General features: G+C 37.5%; 2 protein-coding genes across 3 annotated transcripts in view; one reads left to right on the top strand and one right to left on the bottom strand.

Moving 5' to 3' along the window:
* Positions 1-3,646: 3,646 nt before the first annotated feature.
* Positions 3,647-8,214, bottom strand: LOC140242729 (calcipressin-1-like). 2 transcript variants are annotated; one of them, XM_072322490.1, is made up of 5 exons: positions 7,978-8,214; positions 6,388-6,561; positions 5,560-5,725; positions 4,717-4,876; positions 3,647-4,175 (listed from the first exon to the last, which is right to left on the bottom strand). In XM_072322490.1, exons 1-4 carry the CDS (start codon positions 8,137-8,139, stop codon positions 4,740-4,742), a joined length of 639 nt encoding a protein of 212 aa, XP_072178591.1. In that variant the 5' UTR covers positions 8,140-8,214; the 3' UTR covers positions 3,647-4,175; positions 4,717-4,739. The 2 variants fall into 2 exon arrangements, with proteins under 2 accessions (XP_072178591.1, XP_072178590.1); XM_072322489.1 differs by lacking the exon at positions 3,647-4,175 and having other exon boundaries at positions 4,397-4,876.
* A 13,722-nt stretch (positions 8,215-21,936) lies between these two features.
* LOC140242445 (galanin receptor 2a-like) overlaps positions 21,937-23,823 on the top strand; it is a 45,456-nt gene continuing 43,569 nt past the window's right edge. Inside the window, exon 1 of the mRNA XM_072322181.1 lies at positions 21,937-22,170. Within this exon, the coding sequence (XP_072178282.1) occupies positions 21,937-22,170 (234 nt within the window). The remainder of the gene's footprint in view (positions 22,171-23,823) is intronic.

The following is a 23,823-nucleotide window of genomic DNA, read 5'->3' as shown; positions in this document are numbered from 1 at the left end:
ACATGTGTAAAAGTGTCTGTACACATACAGTAAATTAATTACATTAGATAAATGTGAACCAGTATTAATGTTAACTTTACAGGGCCATCTCTCACAAAATTATAATCTTGTTAGAAGCTTAAACAAAACTAATTTCAACTTTAATTACACACCTCCTAGTCATTTAGCTCACAGCAAGGGGAAAAAATGGAAAGAGTTAAACAAGGGGGGGGGGTATGGATGGACTACCGCTGGCTAGTTGAATTCGTAAAGTTGGATTTCTATCATATAAATAGTGTTTCCACTTCAGAGGGCTACATACATGTACGGTACTAGACTGTAAAGTATTGTTCTTCTCTGCATTGCCATTCCATCGACACAAAAGTTAAATATAATGCTACTATGAACTGAACTTTTAAGGCAGAACACCAATGCAGAGTGGACTGGTCACCATTTGTTTTTACACAATTGCAGTATGGTATCTGTGAAACATACATTCTACATTGTTCAGAAGATACCTTCTATCATACTAATGAGTAGACCAGAGAGAAGTACATCAGAACACATTAATCGTAAAGCTCTCATTTGAGAGTGTCTTTGGATCGTGACAACTGGCACTGGAGGTGGAGCCCACCAGCACAGGGGGTGGTGGGGGGGGGGGGGGGGGGCACTGGGCACGCACCCCCTCTTTAATTTTGGTTAAAGCAGAAGAAATATAAAGAAAAAATGAAGGGCGCATGTGCCCCCCCCCCTCCCCCCACTTTAATTGTGTTAAGGTGCCTCCCCTTTACAGAATTCCCAGATCCGCCCCTGAAAGAGTATGATGCTTGGAACACCTTTTGAGAACATCAACAGGCCTGAATTACGCCAAAGGAAACCCAACTAAGGACTAGACTTGGTGGACTGCACAAGTGCTCCCAGGAACCCTATTTGTGGGGAGGGGAGGTAAGAACATGGTGTGATGTGGAAATCACATGTATTTCTTGAAAGAAAAAGCAAACAAACAAAAAACAATGTATACCTACACAGAGCCCCGGAATCATTAAAATAAAAGTATCAATACCCTCAAATTCATTATGAGAATGTCTTAAAATTTCAGCTCAATGATCAACTATGTACATGACACAAAATTTAAATCCTTTGCTTTGACAACTGATACAAGCTGTACTTTTCTATTACAGTGTGTAGATTCAGCAATATTTTGATCCCGATTTGTATGATTTCACTAGGTGGCATTACTCTATTCAGTGAGGTCTGTTGTTGAAATTCAAATTCTGAAACTGGATTTAGAAACAAAATTATACAGAGTATAGCGAGCAGAACTGACACAGCGGGAACAAACTGGAGTACTGTACACATGTAACTGTACTGATGTATAACACATGCAGGTTTGAGGGAAAGTGGGCAATAGGGGAGGGGGATACAGACGGACAAAAGGGGACGGGCTTTTAGATGGTAAGTTCCATAGGCACATAGTCCTTGACACTTCGGACCCCCCCCCCCCCCCATTCACAGGGCCCCATTTACAGTTGTACATATGTGTAGGCTAAGAAACAATAAACTAAGTGGTAAACTACACTAGGGGTCACTGACCTTTTGGTCAATCACTGAGTTGGTACAATATAATTTACAAAGCACAAATGACATACAATGTACTTCTAGCTTTCCTTTTTTTCTTCAAGTTCTTCCTACCACGAAAATCTATCATGCCTCTGGTGAACATTACATCACTACGTTTGCACTAGCACACAACGCGCTGTACGAGTAACCACTGCTGTTACTACAGTTCATGTTTTTCATTATGTATTTTTTTTTGCATGAGCCATTAAATCTGCATGAACCAAATACACAGACATGGGTCAAACCAGACCAAATTAAATCAAGTCGAATCCGCAGCGTATACACTGATGTTGCATGATTTTCACATCCGCAAGGCTTCAGAGAAAATAAAATGTTTCTGATGAAGTAGAGATTAACATGAACAGGCAGAAGATAATTATCAATTTTTACTACACACTCTTAATCTTTTGATGCAAACTTGAAATAGCACTATCAGTAATCAACGCTTGCATTTCATTGTGCAGGTAAAGCTAAAGAAAAAAACAACAACAAAAAAAAAAACAGAACTCTACCTTGGTCCACGAATCTGTTTTTCTGACTTTATTTTTTATTTTTTATTTTTTATTTTTTTTTATCTCTGGAACTATAATTGTCTTGCAGGCATAGAAGGAAATTTGAGTACATTGTATTTCAGTTGTACACGCACTGCCACAGAGTACACACAAAAGATATGGCTGGCCTGTGGTAGATACCTTAAACCATTTGAAAAGTTTGATTGTAAAACGAGTTAACTCCATTTTTGTTAATTTTAGATATTTGTGATTAAAGCTGTTAAAAACCAACGAAAACTAATAGGAAATAGAAGGATATTTTCAATCATAACATCCAAGAATATTCCTGGTTACATAACAAGTGAGGTATCGCTGGAAAGGTTCTATTTTGCTCTGTCTGATGACGGACTTGCTTAAAAATGTTTTTAAAAAATGGCACTTAACTCGTTTTGCATTGATCATCAAAAGCTGATAAATTGACTTGGGAATAAAACCACAAGAATGACTTTCCACTTGTGGGGTGTGACTCATGTACACATCCATGGAGTTAACGTGTGTATGTGACAGTGTGTATATGTGTGTGCTTGCTTTACAAAGGTTGCCATATAACAAGTTAAAATACAATCATTCAAGTAAAATGATCAGCTGTCGACAATCTGAATGTTGCTCTACATGGACCTCATCTACAAACAGACAGTGCTCAAATTTGTAATAGGTGATTTAAATATATAAATAAATTTTGTGTTGTAGTGACTAGATGATATGGCTTTCTACCTACAAGATGCAGAGCTACAACTCTATCCCTTCTGTGATACTGACTGAAACCAAGCATACTAACATGTTGCATGAGGCACATTCAAAATATTACCTCCAAACTTGCTACACATTCATATTATAAAATACATAATACATGCTACACCCCTTGGCAGTGGTAATGTACAAAATGTACAGTGCATGATTAAGGGGGGGAAAATGCATTTGCCATGCCAAGTTGACAGTAAGAGAACTCATCATCTCACGTTATGATGGTGTCTCAATATCATAACGTTCACGCTTCACCCAATCACCAAATATAATGTTCCACCCAGTCTTTTTAGTTCTATACTTCTGCATACTTACTATTACCACTGGAAATTTCTTGTGGATGAAATGGCTGTAATGGCAAATCAGTGACCTTGACTTGAAATTTTGCCATAAGTCTCAGTGCATCCATGCTTATGTAACATACCTACGCCTAGAACCAACAAATCTACCAAATAGGTTCTTTCAATATCTTTTTTTTTTTTTGCGTATTATTTTCTGAAATTACTAGAACAAGATCTGAGGCAAATGGATAGATGGATGGACTTCTTTCTTTGAAGCGGAGGCATAAAAGATAACCCTACATGTATGCCCTAATATATGTGCCAAGCTTTCCTATTCATATAAAAATATACCTTCCATGCCAACTGGTATTACAACCCTCATCAATTTTAAATTCACATTTGCCACGAGCTACTCATTAAGTATTCATACATAACTTTAACATACAGCCTGTGTACTATCTGAAACTGCTTGCAAAACCATGCCTGTAAAGAAAATAGAGTCTATGACAACCATCCTCTGCAGTAGTGAGAAGATTGCCTAATATGCAGTTCGTCTATCCATTTTTTGTCCAGCAATAAGGTACATAGTAAGACAGCTATGTGGGGATGATATTGTTCACAGGAATATTGTTCGTACCTGTGAACTGAGGGCCATGGTGTCTAATGATATGAAATGGGCAATGCAGCGTGGCAGCTCCTACATTATACTGGTTAAGACATGAACGAGTAGTCCACAGCTGTAAGATTCACAAGAAAATTACAGTTATGGGGAAAATGCTGTCAAAGTTTGACAATAAATGTGATATTTTATCCCTGTAATGGGTATGTAACATTGCCATCACTGATAATGCAGTTGATTAGTCAAGAAATACTGGTTTGTGGTTTAATGACACCGAATTCTAATACGAGTTTACTGCTGTCTTCTCCCTAAGCCTTTGTGCCCATTGAGTGCTAATTGCCACAGAAAACTCCATACTGTTGTATACAGTGTTCAAGGTCCCTGCCACAGAAAAGGTTAATAAAAACAGGTGCACTCTACACACTGTATGAATATCAAAGAAGGTATATCCATTATGTACAAGCAGAAGTTTTATGAGAAGGCAATGTGTTTACAATCATGGGTGTATTCAATATTAAAGAATACCTATAGCAAATGTCAGACATGTATTAGTAACTCAACTAAAGTGAGTTATATTGTACATGTATGTTTTACACATCCTTGGCATCACATATTGTCGCCCTCTCAATACATGGACATCAAAATCCTACTTGAAAAGCATGCATGACGTGCTTCAAACTATTCATTTGCTAAGAAACAATCAATCTTTCAATTCTAAGCAAATACTCACTCTGCCAGATATGCTTCATAACAATATCATACAAACATGTACAATCTGCTTTCTTTTCCGGGCCTATAGTACTTCTTTGTTAAATAGTGGCTTCTGTTACCACACATGATTAGAGCAGTAGGGTTTTGAGGAAGGCGTCAATTATCGAAACTTTCTTATTTACAAAGAGAGGGAGAGAGAGAGAGGAGATACTTCGTTAAGGTCCCGTGTCAGGATCACGACGAGCAGGACATATCTGGTCTCTTGGTTTGCTGAATCTTTGGACGTAACCGATGGCCGTTAGGGTCACGGCATGGTTCTACAACTATGCTTGGTTTGTCTCCTTCTGCAGCGTGTAGTTCATGTGTCTCACCTATGGAGAGAAAATTTTAAGCATGGGCTTGTGTTAGTGTTTGAATGTTGAAATTGATATTGTTGCTTTTGGAGTTAATTATAAAGATTATCAAATAAAACTGTCACAGTCATTGTGTAACTTACAGAATTTGACTCGGGCCATGGATGGATCTGTGACTTCAATCAGACATTTGCTTCCCCCCCCCCCCCCACCACCACCACACCACACCATAAACACATACACTGAGCTTACCAACCTGTCACACTACCAAGTACAGCAATACAGCAAGTTTGATGAAAAGTGTTAAGTACTCCCCGAGTTTACTGTAAAAGTGGAAATTTTTGCTCATTTCGCGCAGCCAGAAGCTGGCGCAAAAATGAAGCAGGCCAATACATTTGCTTGCCATGTGTTCCAGTAATTAATGGCTTGATTCCGTGGAATTAAAGACACATGAAATTCATCTTACCAAGCTGAGTGCAACAAATTACTCACGCGAAAGTATCCACTTTTACTGTAGTGCATGAACTTTCTTTTTTCCTCATTGAAAAGGGGGGCAGGGGAGGGAATAATTGTGACCTCTAGCCTGAGATGGTTCTTGATAAAGGGCACTCATGCATTTTGAAGTAAAATGAATACCCGGTACCAGTGTACATCTACATGTATTCACAATCTCTATGAAACCCTTCTCACTGTAAACTCACCTGGGGCTAGGTTGGCAAGGGCAGCAAGGAGGTCGTAATCGATGACGGGCTCCGATTCTGGGACCGGTTCCCAGCCGACGGGCGGCGAGGCCGGCGGTGAGATTAAGAACTGCTTCACGGGCTCAGGTGGTTCCAGACTGGGGTTGCTTTCACCGAATAATTTAGTCTGCAACATACATCGTGGATTAAATTGAGAATTGATCTGACTTGCCTCCAGCAGCTGCAGAAGCAAATCATTCTACATTATGAAGAGTTTGTTCGCAAAAACCGATAAGTCCATTTTTTGAAGATTTTGAAGTACGGTGTCTGTCATAAAGTCAAAAAAAAAAAAAAAAACCTTTTAAATGATATATTGGTCACTACATATAAAGGTACACTTTTGAAGTTATGGTCAAAAGAAGCAAAAATTTTCATATTATTCTCTTTATTTTTCTTGACCTTTAATCGCAAATATCTCCTTTTGGCAAATATGGACTTATCGGTTTTTGCGAACAAACTCTTCAAATGTTGATGGACACTTGTTCACGTGAATTCATGTATGTTGTGCTACAGGACCCCGAAAGTAGGTCTCCCTGAGCTAAAAATCCTCCCGAGGCCTATGTAAAGAAATTGTTGCTGCTTGTTGCTTTGATTCATCAGCATAACGTCATTGTTGTTATTTTAACTTTTAAGGCGTGTGTCGTTCAGTATGAATATTTAAAACACAGAACACAAATATAACACAAACTATACAAGTAGTCCCTGCTACAGCTGTTAATGATTTTTTTTTTCAGTTCAATCTTTCAATGAAAACTATAAACAATTTATCATAGTAATCTTGATACTCACTTGTACAAAGTAGAAATTGACACTGGATCCACAGATTTCTTTGGAATGTAGCGCTATCCTTGCCCGGACAGCCTCGTCTGGTGTGTTGTAAGTGACTCGAATTCTTCGGAAGCTCGGTAGATAGTGAAACGTGGCATTCTCACCAAATTCTAAGCACATCCTCTCAAAGTTGACCTACAAACAGTAGGATGATGAAAGTTGATAATAAACACAGGCAGATGACTAAATTTTAGTAGTGATCCAGGAATTTTTATGAATTTTTGAAGAACTTTTTAATCTTTTGGTAGATAGGGTCAAAGAACTTGGGAGTTGGTTCAAGCTGTGCATATTTGAGGTTTACATAATGCACATCAAAGCCCATGCTCTGCTCAAGGCTCAATTGAGCAAAATTTCAGCATGCATGCATGGGTGGAAATGAGCTGCGTTGGCGGAGGTCTGCACTCTCTGACAAGTGCTTTTCTAGTTTTCTGTACATTTGTTCACCAAAAATTGTTGCCTTGTCTAGATAGGAAGATTATATCAAGCATTATGTGAAGAAGACAAGAAAACAAAAACATATAATCAACCAATAGGATGCGTGGAATCCTCTTTTCATTGATTGGTGCTCAGGACTGAAGATTACCAAGTATGGTAGCCCTACTACATATCAACCACCCTTATTGAAACCGACCGCGTATAATTCGCACACTGAACACTGAGTACGCACTTCTCTGCGCGCAAAGCACATAAAAATGGATTGGCTTTGAATGTAGATGAGGATGGTGTGGGAAAACGCGATAATTCACTGTTCATTAATGGTTTTAATCAAGGACAAAATTTCGAATGAATATTTTCACCGAATCGTAATGACAGCACAATGTAATGTCTATGGAAGTTTCTAAAAGGTTTCTAAAAAGCTTCGTACAACACGGTGTTCAATACAACTCGGTTTGCGTGCATTGTCAATGCAAAAACAGCAGTCGATCCTAATAATGCGATCTACCGCGGGGAGCTGAAACGAGGCCACGCAAGTTCGTTGGCGATATTTTTGCACTGAAATTTCGAATCAAAAAGGGAACAACGGCATTTCATAGAGCTGGATTTTCTCAATCACGTAGGTCAAGTTTTTTAAGTGAATCTTAGTGTTAAATATTCTTATCAAGCAAATAAACATTAGGCGGTCGATAAGTAGTAGGTCCAACCATCTGCTGACATTAATAATAATCACGTTCCCTGTATGCTGTAAATTTAGATGAGATTTGTGAAAATTGTGATACTAAAGTTCACAAAACAGACAGCCAGCCTTCTTCTTCTCTTAGTCTTTAGTCACCAACCACACTGTTTGGGAAACATTCCAGTGTCATCAACAAACATGGTGGAAAACCATCACACTCTCATGCCATGTGACATATATCGTGTATATTATAGGACCTAGTCTAGGTCTATCTGTTTTGACAAATCTTTGTAAATTTCTAGTTTTTTAAATTAATGCTAGTCGAGATCTATAATCAAATGGCTATCCACAAATACCTAGGAACAGGGAAATGATGCACGATCTAAGCAAGCGATGACTCACAGTCAGTCTAACATTAGACGGGTCTAACCCCTTACCCTTTCTTCATCATGTGCAAACACTCGCTCGTGTACATTCGTCGCGATGAGTGCTGTAGGCAGCTCGCCGTACTCGAACTCCCCCGTAGACTGCCGTGAAACTGCCTGCCTGGCGTTACCCTCAGCCGAATGCTGGCCATTCGAGTTAACAACACCGTTCATTGTGGGGCCTTCAAATGGTGCAATTCACAAATTTACGCGATGCTTCAGATCCCAACGAAGTCTTGGATGATCTTTACAAACATGCCTTTCGCTCATAAACATAAATGACGAGTGGCTACACCCCTTGATAGTCACAAAATTGCCAGATCAGTAGGTGACTTACGTAACCCGTCAGCTCGTTCACTCATCGCTCGCTGTAAGCGAAATGTATGACGTAAAATGACGCACTCTGAGCCATCATTACACACACACACACACACACACGCACTTTCTCACAACCAACGCACAATGCCCGATCGCCACTGAACACTGTCTCTGAAAATGATATATTTTCATGCGATGACTCACGTTTGTCTTGCAAGAGATAAAAATAACATGTTTACAAGAGTCGTCTATTTTTAGAATTGATGCTAAAGACATGATTATTTTGGTTGTTTTTTATGGCGTTGGTGTTGTGTTTGCTTGACTTTTATTCTATGAAACCAATGTTTTCTTTTTTAAAATGAAATATTCAGTGTAGACTGACCCGTATCAGTATCATTGGACATCACTCATAAATTTTATGTTCGTAGTTTAAATCATCCTTTTCGTCTTCATTATCAACAAAATCTTTGATATTGTTAAGATTGCTATCATTATTATTATTAAATGAAATGAAGAAATGATTTTATCATCATCATCATTATGATAATAAAGGGATGGTATAGTATTGGTGGAAATGAGGATTGGGCTTTTTAACTTTTTGCAAGATACAAATGTACCAAGAAACCACTTATGAAATAAATCAAAGCATACCATGAATTCAGACTTAATTTGATGAAAATCGGTTTTGGAATGAATGAGATACAAAAAAAAAAGAGTAAAACAAAGCAATAAAAGGTGGGTCCCACCTTTCATTAGTATCACTCTGTTTTGGATATCTCAGAATTCCTTTGGGATTGCAAGCTCTGTCATATTTCATAAGAGTTTTCTCATCATCTCACCAAAAATGTTGGAAACCTGAAGTTAAGTCTCAACCAAAACTATACAACCAGTTTATCATCATCATCATCATCATCATCATCATCATCATCATCATCATCATCATCATCATCATTATCAGCATCTATATCATTAGTGATGTGATCATCGTCATCAATCATTCATCTTGTTTTGTTCCCAGAATTTTTCTTCTTTTCTCTTCATTCATCCTCTTACTTCTTCCTTTCCCTTGACATCGTTTTGACTCTTCTCCATCATTGATCAGAGGAATCCACATCACTCTTGAACTTCCACTATAGAGGGTGAATGGAGGACTCAAACGACGTCCAGCGTGTTGTGGCCCAGGGTTGTGGCGTGGGATGGGGGTATATAGAATATTGTAGAAAGGGGGACGAGGTTGGGGTAGGATGTGGGTCGAGGTTGGGGTTGATGGAGTGGTAGGGTGGGGTGGGATGGGGTAGGATACCCTATAGGGTAGGTTAGGGTAGGATGGATGGGATAGGATGGAGTAGGACTCCGATGTGATGCATAATGGGGGTGGGGTCGTGTAGACAGGTCCTCAGACCTGGGGGGGGGGGGGTGTTGCGGCCCAAAACGATCACATCATTTGTTTTTGTTCAAATAACGACTCACCCGCACATGCACACGCGCGCGCGCGCACACACACACACACACACACACACACACGGGCTTGCATATACAGGAACAGTGAGTCCAGTATTCTAGGGGGTGGGAGAATGTATTCAATATTTTGAAGGGAACACCCAAGCTAGGGAGCGAAAAGACCGAACGGGGAGGGTGCACCCCCCCTCCAGCACTGGGGAGATTTTTCATTTTTAGCACTGAATTTCAATGTTCCGGTGCTCACTTTTAGGGGAGTATTTTGAAAAGTAGGAAAAACTAATGTGCAATGACAAGGCTTAATAATGTTGTATCTGCAATCCGCGTGTGTTTTCATATTTATACTAAAAGTCTATGTGAAGTTGTCCAAACGGGAGGGTGTGCAGCTTTTGCACATTTAAAACTGAAATTCAACGATTTGGTTTGGAATATTGTCAATCTAAAAGTTTGAAAAACAATTGAACATTCGAGGCAACGTGAATGGCTAATGAGGTATTTCCGCGTTTTCCGCGTTTTTCATAACTCAGTCTATTGAAATGGAAAGATGGGGGAGGGTGTTGGAGGGGATATCCCCTCCCACACGATGGAGCTTTTGCATTTTTAGAACTGAAAATCAACGATATGGTGCACACTTTCGAGGAATATTCGGAAAATATGAATCAAAAAGAAGCAATCATAAATTGATATTCAAAGATATTGCGAATGGCTATAGTACATTACAATATATGTCTTTTTTTTTTTCCCTCGTATTTGTATTTCGTTGTGTAGGAAGTTTATGGAGCTGGAACAAAAGGGAGCTCATGTGGAGCTTTTGCGTTCATTTTCAACGACCTGATGCACAATTTTAGAGGAATAAATGGAAAATGTCAATTCCATGTAAGAACGCTAAATATTCAGGGAGTGGGATGGCTAGTTATTTTCCGCGTGTCCGTCTTTTCAAAGGTGTATAAACTATTAAAGTCAAAGGTGGTCAGAAGGGGGAGGGGATATCCCCCTCCCACACGACGGAGCATTTGCACAGTAGAACTGAAATTAAACGATCTTGAGCATCGTATCTGGGCAATTACCCCCAGAGGTCAATTACCCCCCCCCCCCCCGGCTAAATACTGGTTAGTGGTAAGGTTAGAGTAAAGATTAGGGTTAGGAGTTTGGGTTAGGTTTAGGATTAGATTCAGGATAAGGATTAGGATTAGGGCCAGGAGAATGGTCCAGGGTAATTGCCCAGGGGGTATTGCCCAAGACCCCTTGAGCATATTAATTGGGAGATATACTAAGAAATTTTAAAATCCAAAGCTTGAGAAACAACTAATGAGGCATTTCAGACATGATGACTATAAGATCAAATTTCTGCGTTTGCGTCTTTCACTGTGTGAAGGGGGGGGGGGAGGGGGGGAGGGACGGAGTTCCCCTTCCTTCTCGAGGGAGTCAGATAATTGAATTCTAAGAATAAAAACAGCCTTTTCTTTCTTTTTTTTTGCATTTACTGTATTTACTCCATTCCGTTGTATACGGCTCTTACCGACAATTTAGAGGCGGAAGAAATTGTTTATAGGGATCAGATTTTATATGGAAGTGAAGACGAGGTGACAATGACGAAGATGGCGATAATTATAATATCAATATTATTATGATAATGATGGTGATGTATGTTTACATGTACTAGCTAAGTATGTGCATATACAATGATAATACAGGAACCAATAAATCCTATCTAATCAAATCAAATCACAATAATACAAATAATAAGATTAATACTGATGATGATGATGATGATGAAATAATAACAATAATAATAATAATAATAATAATAATAATAATAATAATAATAATAACAATAATAATAATAATGATGATAATAATAATAATAATAATGATAATAATAATAACAATAATAATAATAACAATAATGATAATAATGATAATAATAATGATAATAATAATAATAATAATAATAATAATAATAAGAAGAAGAAGAAGAAGAAGAAGAAGAAGAAGAAGAAGAGTGATAATCATAATCACAACGATAAAAAGAATACCACTAATAAAAAAAAAAGATTATAATATGTATATAATTAAATATTTTCCACGAAACCGGCGGGAGGGGGAGCGAGATGATTATATAATACCCCTTCCCCACCTTGTGAGCTGCATGGGGGTGCATAACCCATCCCCCTCTCCTGTCTACGCCCGTAGGTGGGGTATAGGGTGCATGTCCCATGGGATAGATGAGGGTATAGGATGAAACAGGAGGGGACAGGTGGATGAGGTAGGATGTGGGTGAAATGGGGTATAGGACCGTAGGATGGTTGAGGGATGGGGGCAGGGTGGGTTGAGATGGGGCAGGGTATAGAATGGTATGATTATCTATTTCCGTATGATAACAATGAACAATTAATTTACATCAAATAACGACAATGCATTGATATTCTCTATGGCGTAAAATACGGTTGGATGACACTATACTGAACGATGACGATGATACATAACTGGTTTACAGAGGGGTCGACGTAACAGGTGCGTGTTACCTGTTACGTCACGAAAATATAATAAACCAACGTGAGACATACTAAAATGGTAAGAACAAACACAAAAGGGTAAAATGAATATTTTATGCAAAGTGAGGTATCAGGATGGAGAAGATGGGGCCGGATGGGGATATGATAGGGTAGGTTGGAGGTATAGGATGGGATTATGGGGTGCCTTGTGTTGTGTTGTTGTGTTTTATAGAAAGAAGAGAGATAGAAAAAATGGGTGCCTTGTGTCTTATCTCTGTTGAAGCCAATGGTAGCCGTAGTCAGTTTGTTGCTGTTGTTGTTGTTGTTGTTGTTGTTGTTGTTGTTGTTGTTGTTGTTGTTGTTGTTAATTGTTGTTGTTGATAATGATGATGTTGTTGTTGTTGTTGTTGTTGCTGCTGCTGCTGTTGCTGCTGCTGCTGTTTTGATGGCGAATGTAGTATAGCAATGCCAATAATGTTGTCGTGACTAGCTTGGTGATTTCAGTCACCAATTAAGATTACATTAGAGTACAGCTTTATCATACACATAGTAAGTAATCATTATTATTATCACTGTTATTTTCAGGCCATTGTTGAGACAATTCCAAACGTGTGTCATTAAACCAAGATTTCTGATGTTTGTACATGTTTGTGTGTATTAATGTGTGATGTAAGGAAAACAAAGTTTAAAACGAATAACTCGGACTTTTGTTTTTCAAAATTTGTTTTGTTCAGCATCCAATTTATCCATGATTCATGTCTCAGCTACTTACAGAATCTAACTGATGACATTGATATAATTTCTCTTTCTTTCGTTTGTAATCTATACTTCAAGAAATTTGTGACTACAGGACCAATGTCAAAACCCAATTAATGAGAAGACATGATTATACTATCCCTCACTGGCTGTGATATCTGATTTTATTGTTCTGTCAATTTTTATGTTGCATTTTGTTATTGTGAGAGCTAATGCAACGAATTTCTGAAGTTCCAGTGGGGCTTTGTCGAGTATGGACATGACAAAAGCCTTTAATGGGAGGAGGTTTAATTTCTTGCATTCCTGTCTATAATTGAAGAGTTTGTTCGCAAAAAAGCGATAAGTCCATATTTGCCAAATGGAGATATTTGCGATTAAAGGTCAAGAAAAATAAAGAGAATAATAAAAAAAAATGCTTCTTTTGACCATAACTTCAAAAATGTACCTTTATATGTAGTGGCCAATATATCATTTAAAAGGTATTATTTTGTACTTTATGACAGAGACCGTACTTCAAAATCTTCAAAAATGGACTTATCGGTTTTTGCGAACAAACTCTTCAATTATTAGTCTGGAGCTACATCTTCGGTTTAATGAGAACATCACTTTATCCCCGACTGTCACTCAATATTGTAGTATAATACTATGTTCCTTTTTTTTTATAAGTGTAAGGTGCAATTTCACTTCATGTTCAAGGCATCTTTTTATTGATAAATTAAAATCCTGTCACAGTACGTTTAGAAATTTAACCAAAGCCGGACACGAATCAATAAGGTTTTCGATATAAGGTTTCGTTACCCGAAACAGAGATATTGCGATAAAACGATGCACAAAGTAAAGTTAACTTGAACATGTGGAAAGTCGATGAAAGTGTCTTGGGACACCAATCATGTACGATTCATGGACTTTGATAATGTCTATAGTCTGGGATGACCCCGATTTATCTACTCATGACTGGTCTATACACCACATTATTACCTATACGAGGTAGTTTTGCGAGGCAATTCCGGTTGATATTTTGCAGGGTTAAAGGTCAGCAGTTGATATTTTGCAGGGTTAAAAGGTCAGCAAGCAATATTCGTTCGCCTCTGCCGGGTTCGCGACGTTGCTGCGTGTCGGTCACACACACCGTACACAAAACAAAAACAGTGCAATCTTCCGGTTTGGGGAGGTGGGAAGAGAGAGAGTGGAATCTCTCTCCCCACCGATCGACCACGAAAAGAAAGCATCCAGGACGTCCAGGGTGTCAGTTACACGCACCGCAGAAGAACGCTGATAAATCAACTCATACAAGGTCGACTACTTACAGCAGCACTAGGCAATGACTAGTCCATTTGTGATCAGTAATTGCACAGTGACCATCAGTTTTACAACTCTCAAACTTTTAAAAGAGAAGTGAAAATAAAGTGTAAGAACGTTCAGAAGTTTGAAGTTTGCCTGTTACAACTACATGTATCTTTGAAGTTGGAGTTGGATGATATACATTGATGAACAATTTTGCAATTATTCAACATGTTGATGGTCTACAGGTAGTCAAATGTGGCTTGATCTGTATCATATATAGTGTATAGCCGTATTTACATATTTTCTTAATTTACCTAGGGGGATAGGTAATAATTATGATATTGACTGGCCTTTCTTTCGGGAGGTACCAGATAAATATTGCCCTCACTGAAAACATATTGCCCTCGTCTTCGACTCGGGCAATATGCTTTCAGTTTGGGCAATATTTTCTGGTACCTCCCTCAGGGCCAGTCAATATTATATAAATGTCTCGTTATCCAACCTGTATCGTGCTGTGTTTTATAAGTCACCCGGCTACACATTGGCAATCACTCATTCAGAGCAAATCTTACTCAGTTTCTAAACAAGAGGTATAGAAAAAACAAATCTCACACAATTTCATAAAAATATGTTAACTTGATAATATTGTACTGCGGCTTACAGACTATCAGCCTCTACATACCGATTACCAACAGATCTACACTCATTTATTGTGTTTCCAAACCAATATAGCTTCATGAAGGATGACACCCTTTGCATGCCTAACCATGGGGAGGCAAAGCTATATACATGTACTAATACTCATATGGAGATATTATTGTTTGTATACCTTGTCATGCTTGTACATCAAAACGTTATTGAATTTCCAGTCGCTAGAAGCACGCGCATTCGAAAGGGTAATTACCCTCGCCGTTTTAACTATCTATGGCAATTTAACCTGACACTTTATTGCCTCTGGTTCGGCTTTCCTTTACGTCAACCATTTTTAATGTCAGGATATAGGACCGCGATTGACGTTATTTTCGAACTGTTGGTATACATATTATGACGTCACTCACATCGCTTTAAGGTCACCTGATACCAGGGACCACTTCTCGTCCTTTCACCTCTCCTCGATCTCCTTTTGCTTAAAGGGGCATTCCAAACGATTTTCATAATTGCACATCATGTGGTGAAATCAATAGCTACATGCATAGATTTGTAGAAAATATTGTGGCCCTTGAGTGTTGAGCAGAGAAACCAACACTCTGAAAAAAAATCTTCATTTGTTCTGCCTCCTTGAGCCCCAGCCCAAGCATTCTTATGGTAAAGCTATCATGTCATCATCCTTTCATTGCAATTTGTAATAAATTTTGAAAACATTCTTATTCCTCATTCAAATCAATATATTCATAAATTCTGAAACTCTGTACTCAGTATAACTAATAACAAATATTATTCAAGGATTTTCAAACATAAAGTCTGAAAATCATCTGGAGGTCTCCTTTATAGACACCATATTGGCCTGACAGGATTTTTTCTTTAAATTTCGTTTGATAAGAGGACTACTACAGTTCATGACGTCATTCCGGACAACAAAATGAAGAATAAGGAAAATTCCACAAAATTGTGGGGGGGGGGGGGTTCAAGAAAAATACGCATTCCATTGACTTTTTAACTGACATGCACGATGTTAGGGATGATATCATGGTTCCCCTTGCTCTCTGAAAGCGGTAAGTTAACTGCTCTTTCATTATGCTAGAAAAGTGAAAATATGTTAAATTTTCTTTATAATTTTCTACATATCATTGTTGTCCATGATGACGTCATGATATATAATTCCTCATCCAGCGATGACGGCAACAAAACTTTAAAAATTCAAAGCTTTGAAACGATTGTCCTCTTTCCTCAAACTTTTCCTGAATCCACACTCATATTTGGGTTTTGGTTCCCTTTAAACTTCTGTCCCTTAGAACCAATGTCCTTTACACGGCTTAGTAAGTTCCCTGTAGCCTATACCAGTCCGCTGCTAAAAATAGCCTGACTATATCAGCGAGACATTATTCTGTATTTCTTTCCGTTCTAGAGACCATACTTTACGTACGTAATCACGTGAACGATACACTAGAGTAGCTGTAAAGAAGTAAAAACAAACAAAGTGAAGTGAAATGCAATCCCATAAGGTTGATGAACTCGATAGCATTCACTTTACCCTTTGTCACTTTCGATTGAGTGTCTAAATATTGATAGCATGACTATGACGTGTTTATTGGCATTTGGTTTCTGGCAGTTAGTACTGGAATTACAATAGGCCGTGGCAAAAGGGTGGGTAAAGTGTTGGTATTATACGTGTATTTTTTTTTTTCAATAGGGGAGTCATTGAGGTGAAACAATTTTATATATCAAAGTCTCAGATGTGCTGGAGTTGTCGTTTCTTAGATAACAAAAGCTGTGTTGAATCTAATATGGAATGGTGATTAAGTAATATTGCACGAATTTGGAAATGCTACAGATATTATCTTCAACGTATAAAGCAGACCCTCAGACAAACTCCATCACCAAACGGTTCTAGGACAATTACCCTATGGACAATTACCCCAATCTCAATCTTAAGCCTAATCCTAATCCTAATCCTGACCCTAACCATATATACCTATATAATCTTTACTCTGACCCTATCACTTTCTTTAACAGGGGGTAACTGTCCGGGGGGGGGGGGGGGGGGGCAATCATCCTGATACGCATCAAACATCAATTCTTGTTGTTCTAACCCGATTATATACAGCAAGCATGCAAAAAGCACAAATTTTGTAGTCATTTTATTGTCTTAGCTGTTTTATTTCTCCCAGTGCGGATCTCGGATCATACACCATTTTGTCATTATAGCCGAGTGCTGGCTATATGCATTAGAATGGAAGGAACTCCTTTTTCTTTGTTTTTAGTGTCCTCTATAGATTTTTCCTTATATACTGTATAACGTGTTGTTAATGCCCCTTTTCATACCGACTATGATGCATACAAAGGGATCTCCAAACGAGAAAACAACAAATAACAATAAAAAAGAATGGTTGTATTTTGCATTTCCTTTTTTAAAGTCTTGAAAATTGGTTTTAGCAGTATATATACTTTATGTTTTGTAATGTCATTTGCGCTTATAAGGCAGCCGTTTACAGGTAGGCCTACAATGTATTGGGAATGAACGGAAATGAATGAGAAACAATTATCTCATGAAAACTAGCACCCAGGGAATGAATGTCTAAATTTGATGCTGTAAGACGTATACACCAGCTTTTTGAACAATGACCGATGCTAATGACTGTGCAACATTTTGTCTTGATATATGTATGGTTCCTCTATACGGTCATAAGATTAAAGGGATGGTACAGTATTGGTGGAGATGAGAATTGGGCGTTTAACTTTTTGTGAGATACCAAGAAAACACTTATGATGTAGTACAGAACATACCATTTTAAGAGGAATTCAAAGTTGATTTGATGAAAATCTGGTTTGGAATGACTGAAACATCCAAAAACGAAGTAAAACAAAGCGATCGTAGTAAAGTGTGGGTCCCACACTTTATTAGAATCGCTCTTTTTGGGATATCTCAGCCATTTCAAAACCAATTTTCATCAAATAAACGTTGAATTAATCATAGAATTACATGCTCTTTCATATTTCATAAGAGGTTTCTCATTATCTCACCAAAAAATGTTAGAAACCTGAAATTAGGTCTCAGCCAAAACTATACGATCCCTTTAATGGGCGATCACCGTGATTGGGTATTGTAAAGCTACGTTGCACAATGACTTGGTGTAAACACAATTTAGTATAGTCTTTCGCGAACAACTGAATGCTTGACATGCTTGTGCAATCAATGTTTAATTCTTGTATTTCCCTTTGACCACAAGGGTTCGCGCAGCGTTACAGACTCAACAACATGTCAGAGTGAAGCAAGCAGAACAGTGATTTTGTTTTTAATGAAGTGGTTGAAAAACAATGACAATTGTAGCTATTACAATTCTCGCTATATATAAATCAACTCAATCAAATCAAATTTTCTGAAATGAAACAAATGAAAAACAGAAATAAAATGAAATTGTCTTGCAGGTGTGACGATTAACTAGTAATGACTGTTTCCCTTAGAAGTGATGAATTTGTAAACCGGGAATTACTGTTAATAAAATCATTTACATCTTTACAAAGTTATTTTTTCTGAAGAATTAATCATCGTCTCATATTTCCATACATGATTTTGATTTAAATCACTTCTTTATGAGGTGTAAGTAACTCGAAAATTCTATGACATATACTATTAAGTTCCATTTCACTCATTTTGTTTGATCAACTTAAATTTGAAGTGACCTGCATTCTAATACCTTTTTTTTCTGTATTTACTTGTAGCTAGAAAAGGTGTTTTCTTTTCTTTCTTTCTTTCTTTTTTTTCTTTCTTCCTTCCTTCTTTCTTTCTTTCTTTTTTTTTTTTTTCTAAATACGTGGTAGTTCGTACGCCGGGCGAGTTTACAGGAATTCCCAGACAGTAAGCGGTTGTTATCAAATAAGTCAATGAGGTACCTAAAATAGTCACTCCGAAATAGTTAATGAACACATTATACAATATGATGACATCAGTCTCCTTTTGCAGATACAACTTTTTAGTTCTTAGAGAGCAAAACTGATCACTCTGCAAACTTAAAGGAATGGACGCAGATGGCGTCCTACCAGAAATCAATCCAGTGCAAGATAAACTCGGACTCACGGGTCTCACAGTAAGAACTTCGTTTCAGCAACAAACTATTAAAAAAAGTTTAGGGGAAAAGCATAAAGAACAAAATCAAATCAATTTGAAAAAAAAAAAAAAAATCACAGCTGAATGTTATTCTTTATTAAAATTCATCCCATCTTCCCACTGGACATGCTTTAATTCAAATGGAAAATTAATTAAATGCTACTCCATGTTGAAGTAATCAGATCATCCCCCAAAGAGATAGCCACTTACAGGTGTCATTAACTGGGAAAATTGGGAAAGAAAATTATTGACTTGATGTACATTTTCCATTTTCTAACGAAGCCTTACAATCAGTCACATCCAATGTCTACCTCGAGTGTTGAGGAAATGTCTTTAATTGCCTATGGGCTTATACGCAAATTATCAAAGACAATAATCCTATTTTGGTTATTTATCATTCAGAAACTATATCCCGTCCACTTAAAAGGAATACTTTCTGAGTTGTTATAACATCTCGCAAATACCTGAAATACAATGTTTAATCTGGTTTGTTTCATGGCCAAGGATAAAATTAAAAATGTTGTGTAGGTCATTCAGAAACCGGTTTCCCGGCAGCGTTTGTACATTTCCCGTCAAAGTTCAACGTTTGTACATTTCCAGGCGAGACGTTGCACATTTCCCGGCCTTTGTACTTTTCTCGGCATTTGTACAAATCCCGGCGTTTGTCCCACTCCCGACTCGACACGGTCTCCGCCAGTACCTCCAAATATGTTGAAGTGTGTACACGTATAATATTATGCTATTTCTTTTAGGTACCTGTGTGTATGTGGGATAGGGCCAACATATATTTTATGAGTAAGTTTGGTTATCAATGATTTTGTCACATCGTAGTTAGATTGTCGTTGATATATCGATTCTTTTTTTTTTTAATTTGTACAAGTGGACAAATAAACCATCCTTTTTCATTTCATTTCATTTCATTTCATTTATTTAATTTCCAACAGTGCAAAACATTTTCATACACAAAAACACAATATCAATGCAGTGTAGCAACAAAGAAAAATACGTGAAAATAACAATACTACGTATCACAAAAGCAGATGAAACTGAATTAAAATTAAAGTTGCAGGAAATGGAGGAGACATACTGAAAAGCTGAGCTTGTATTTTGCAGTCTCCTCGCGGACAAAATAACCAAATAACACCAAGGAAGCAAGTTGCTTGCTATATATATATATATATATATATATATATATATATATATATATATATATATATATATATATATATATATATCATGCAGGCAGAGTGACTTAGAATGAATTGTGACATAACTTCATTATGGATATCTCCATCGGAAACAAATCAAAGTTTAAATAATGATGTCAAAGTTTTTTCGTTTTTTTCTTTTCAAATGTGTACATGTAACATGGCCTATGTATCATAATAAAGTCTCCTGTACAGATGATATAAGTGACCAGGTCTAATACGATGTAATAGCAATATTATGTGAGATTTGTATTTGTACGGCTCTACATGCACTTTAAAGGGATCGTATAGTTTTGGTTGAGACTTAACTTCAGGTTTTTATCATTTTTTGGTGAGATAGTGAGAAACCTCTTATGAAATATGAAAGAGCATGTAATTCCATGAGGATTTCAACGTTTATTTGATGAAAATTGATTTTGAAATGGCTGAGATATCCAAAGCAGAGCGATCCTAATAAAGTGTGGGGCCCACATTTTATTACGATCGTTTTGTTTTACTTTTTTTTTTTTAATGTTTCAGCTATTCCAAACCCGATTTTCACCAAATAAACTTTGAATTCCTATTAAAATGGCATGCTCTGTACTATTTCATAAGTGTTTTCTTGGTATCTCGCAAAAAAGTTAAAGAACAATTTTCATCTCAACCAATACTGTACCATCCCTTTAAATCAAATGCTAGGGGCGCAACTAAAAAACAAAATAAAACAAAAAAAACCCACACATACATCAAATATTGACAAATGGATGTAATTTAAAATTATATAATTATAATATTATGTAGGCCCTATTTACACACGGTGGAAGGAGAAATGTTGATAATAAACACACACAGCACACACACAAGCACGCACACCCCCCCCCCCCCACACACACACACAAAGATGGGCTGTCCAATGTTATAATCGCACTGCCCTGTATTATAAAGTGAGAGATAGAGCGTTGTGCATTAGGTCTGTTTGACCATTCGCTCGCTTGGCGTTCAGAGGCAATGCTGATGTGAGTAAAATGCTCAATCGGACTCGTGCGCGCATTTGCGTCAGACCTTCACGTGCTGACTACTTCACGTGTAATCTGAGAGCATGTTTCGACGAACTTCCCTCTCCATCAAAACAATGACTATACAAGCGCATTCTGAGCTGATTAGCGCTCGAGTGTTCAGGATTTCTCAGTCGACTTCAATACTCTTAACTTCGTGCATGGCCATTTCTGACATGAAGTAAAATGAAGGACATTATACACAGGACAGAGGATATCGTTGCCTCCTGTGTGTGCGTCGTTTTTTTCTGATCAGGTTTATTTTCTTGGACTGAACAATACAGAGCGATACGCACTAACGCGCGAGCGTGAAATTCGCGACGCTTTTACCTGTTGCGACGCGAAATCTTGTTTTAGTTTTTAGTAAAGGGATGCTAATCTGAAAATCAAGTCTGTTATAGGATTGGCTAACATCTGATTTTCTAGATTGGATTGGGCTCCCTGAGAACTGCAAAATGGCTCCGATCTTCTGAACTGTTCTTGACAAATAAAGAAAGGGGAAGAGAGACGTCATGAAATAGGTGACAAAAGGTAATTAACGTTTTATCCGGGTAAACAACGTTTAATCTCGAGGTATCCTTTGCTGCCCGAGGCCAGTTATTGCAACAATTTATTAGGTGAAAGGATAATAACCGTCTTTGGTCAACTACAACATGACAACGCAGGTTGTTACGGAGGCCAGTTCGCTGATTAGCGACCTGACAGCGACGCCAACTCCACCCGACATCTTTGGCGTCTTTACCTCGCCGCTCTCCGGGGACGCCACGAGCTTCGCCCCAACAGCTGCTGGAGCGGGTCCGGTGATAACACCAAGCAGCGTGAGCACTGTACCCAACGGAGAAGTCAACGGGGGGTGGTCATCGGACGGCGATGCTTTCGAAGATCAGGTATCAAACATCTCTATACTCTAAACCTGATTAGCCCGACTCATTTCGATTGCATATTACGACAGAAGCTCCAACTAATTCCCTCAGTCATTTTAAATGCATTGAGCATAATCAGAATGGAAAATGGCGCTGTAGAAATTTTTTGTGTATTATTATCATTATTCTTATTCTTCTTATTATTGTTGTTGTTGTTATTATTATCATTATTTTAGAAAACGACAAAAATAAATGGAAATAGAATTTGTGGAATATCAAATGGAATTTGGAAATAAATGAAATAAATATAATAAACACAATTCATATATTATTACGAATGAATTCTTTCACGGTTTTTAAATACTGTTGTGTCAGTAGACGGCATCCGGTTTTTGAATTACACTACAGACTAAAAGAATAAATCAGCGTATCTAGACGGATGATCAAAGAGCGATGAATACAAGGTTTCCTCCACTTGGAGTCCTTGGACTAAAGATTTTCTCGTTCTGATAAACATACCGCATTGGTAGATTGAGTCTTCATGACGTACCGTACTTCAAAAAGCAAACGTAGTAGTACTATACAAAGATGATTCAATAAGTTAAATAAAATAGGAGAAAATGTTTGGTATATTTTGAAATACAACTATACATGAATTCAGATGAGTATACATCTATCAAAATCAAATAATCGCAGGCATCGCAAATTTTCTTTGCCTTTAGCAGTGTTTAGCCACTCTGAATGATTTTATTGGTATCATTATGTGTATTTTAGTATTTAATATATTATGCATTTGTTGCTGGTTAGTTTCAATGAAATTATTTCATATTACATACAAGGATAGCTTTTATCCGTGTTACACTTTGAAACAATGAGAGCAAAAAAAGATTTAAGCTTTTATTCATTGTAAGTTGATTGGGCCTATAGGTTTGACCTTCCAGAAATGATCTCGCATGCTGCCAACTTTTACCTTGAAACCCAGGACTGTTTCCGAGCTCTATAACATTGATAGTTAATTCAAAATAGTATATTGTACAATACAGACTTATGATTTCACTCCGGGAATGAACGTTATATTACCCTTGTGCTTTGAAGTGCATGACGTGGTTCATTTGAATTACATACACACCTGAATCATTTCAGACGAGCTGCTTTATATAATCATATAATCATATTTATTTTCTGATACATTCAGCAAGTTCCCTATATATACAATGGCATTGCCAATACAGTGAATTAGCGGAGAATGTAATTAAAATAAATGTAGATTGGGTGAATGCGGGAATGTTATTACATGACTTCAGTGAATTTTAAGGAAATCCGTTCAATATAGCTATACATTCTTACGATTTCGCCGACGCCATCGCTGGATGAGAAGACTACAACATTTTTTGATGTCACGCATGAACAACGATGTATGAAGGAAATATAAAGAAAATTCAACATACTTTCATTTTTCTAGCATAACGGATAAGCACTTTGCTTGCATCTTTCAGACAATAGGGAGATTCATATTAGGCCTACTGACAATATACAACATGAATATCATATTATTGATGAGGCACTTTTAACGAAACTGCATTTCAAAACTTCTCTTATAGCAATCGGGTCGCTATATGATACGTCCGGTGTAGTATCGCTGATAGTAATGATCGAGGTGTTCATGGGTATGTCGCA

This window comes from Diadema setosum, chromosome 19 (genome assembly GCF_964275005.1).
Source record: "Diadema setosum chromosome 19, eeDiaSeto1, whole genome shotgun sequence".
In the NCBI taxonomy this organism is placed as follows: domain Eukaryota; kingdom Metazoa; phylum Echinodermata; class Echinoidea; order Diadematoida; family Diadematidae; genus Diadema; species Diadema setosum.
The sequence above is the reverse complement of the archived record's forward strand: the minus strand, read 5'-3'. Positions and strand labels throughout refer to the sequence as shown.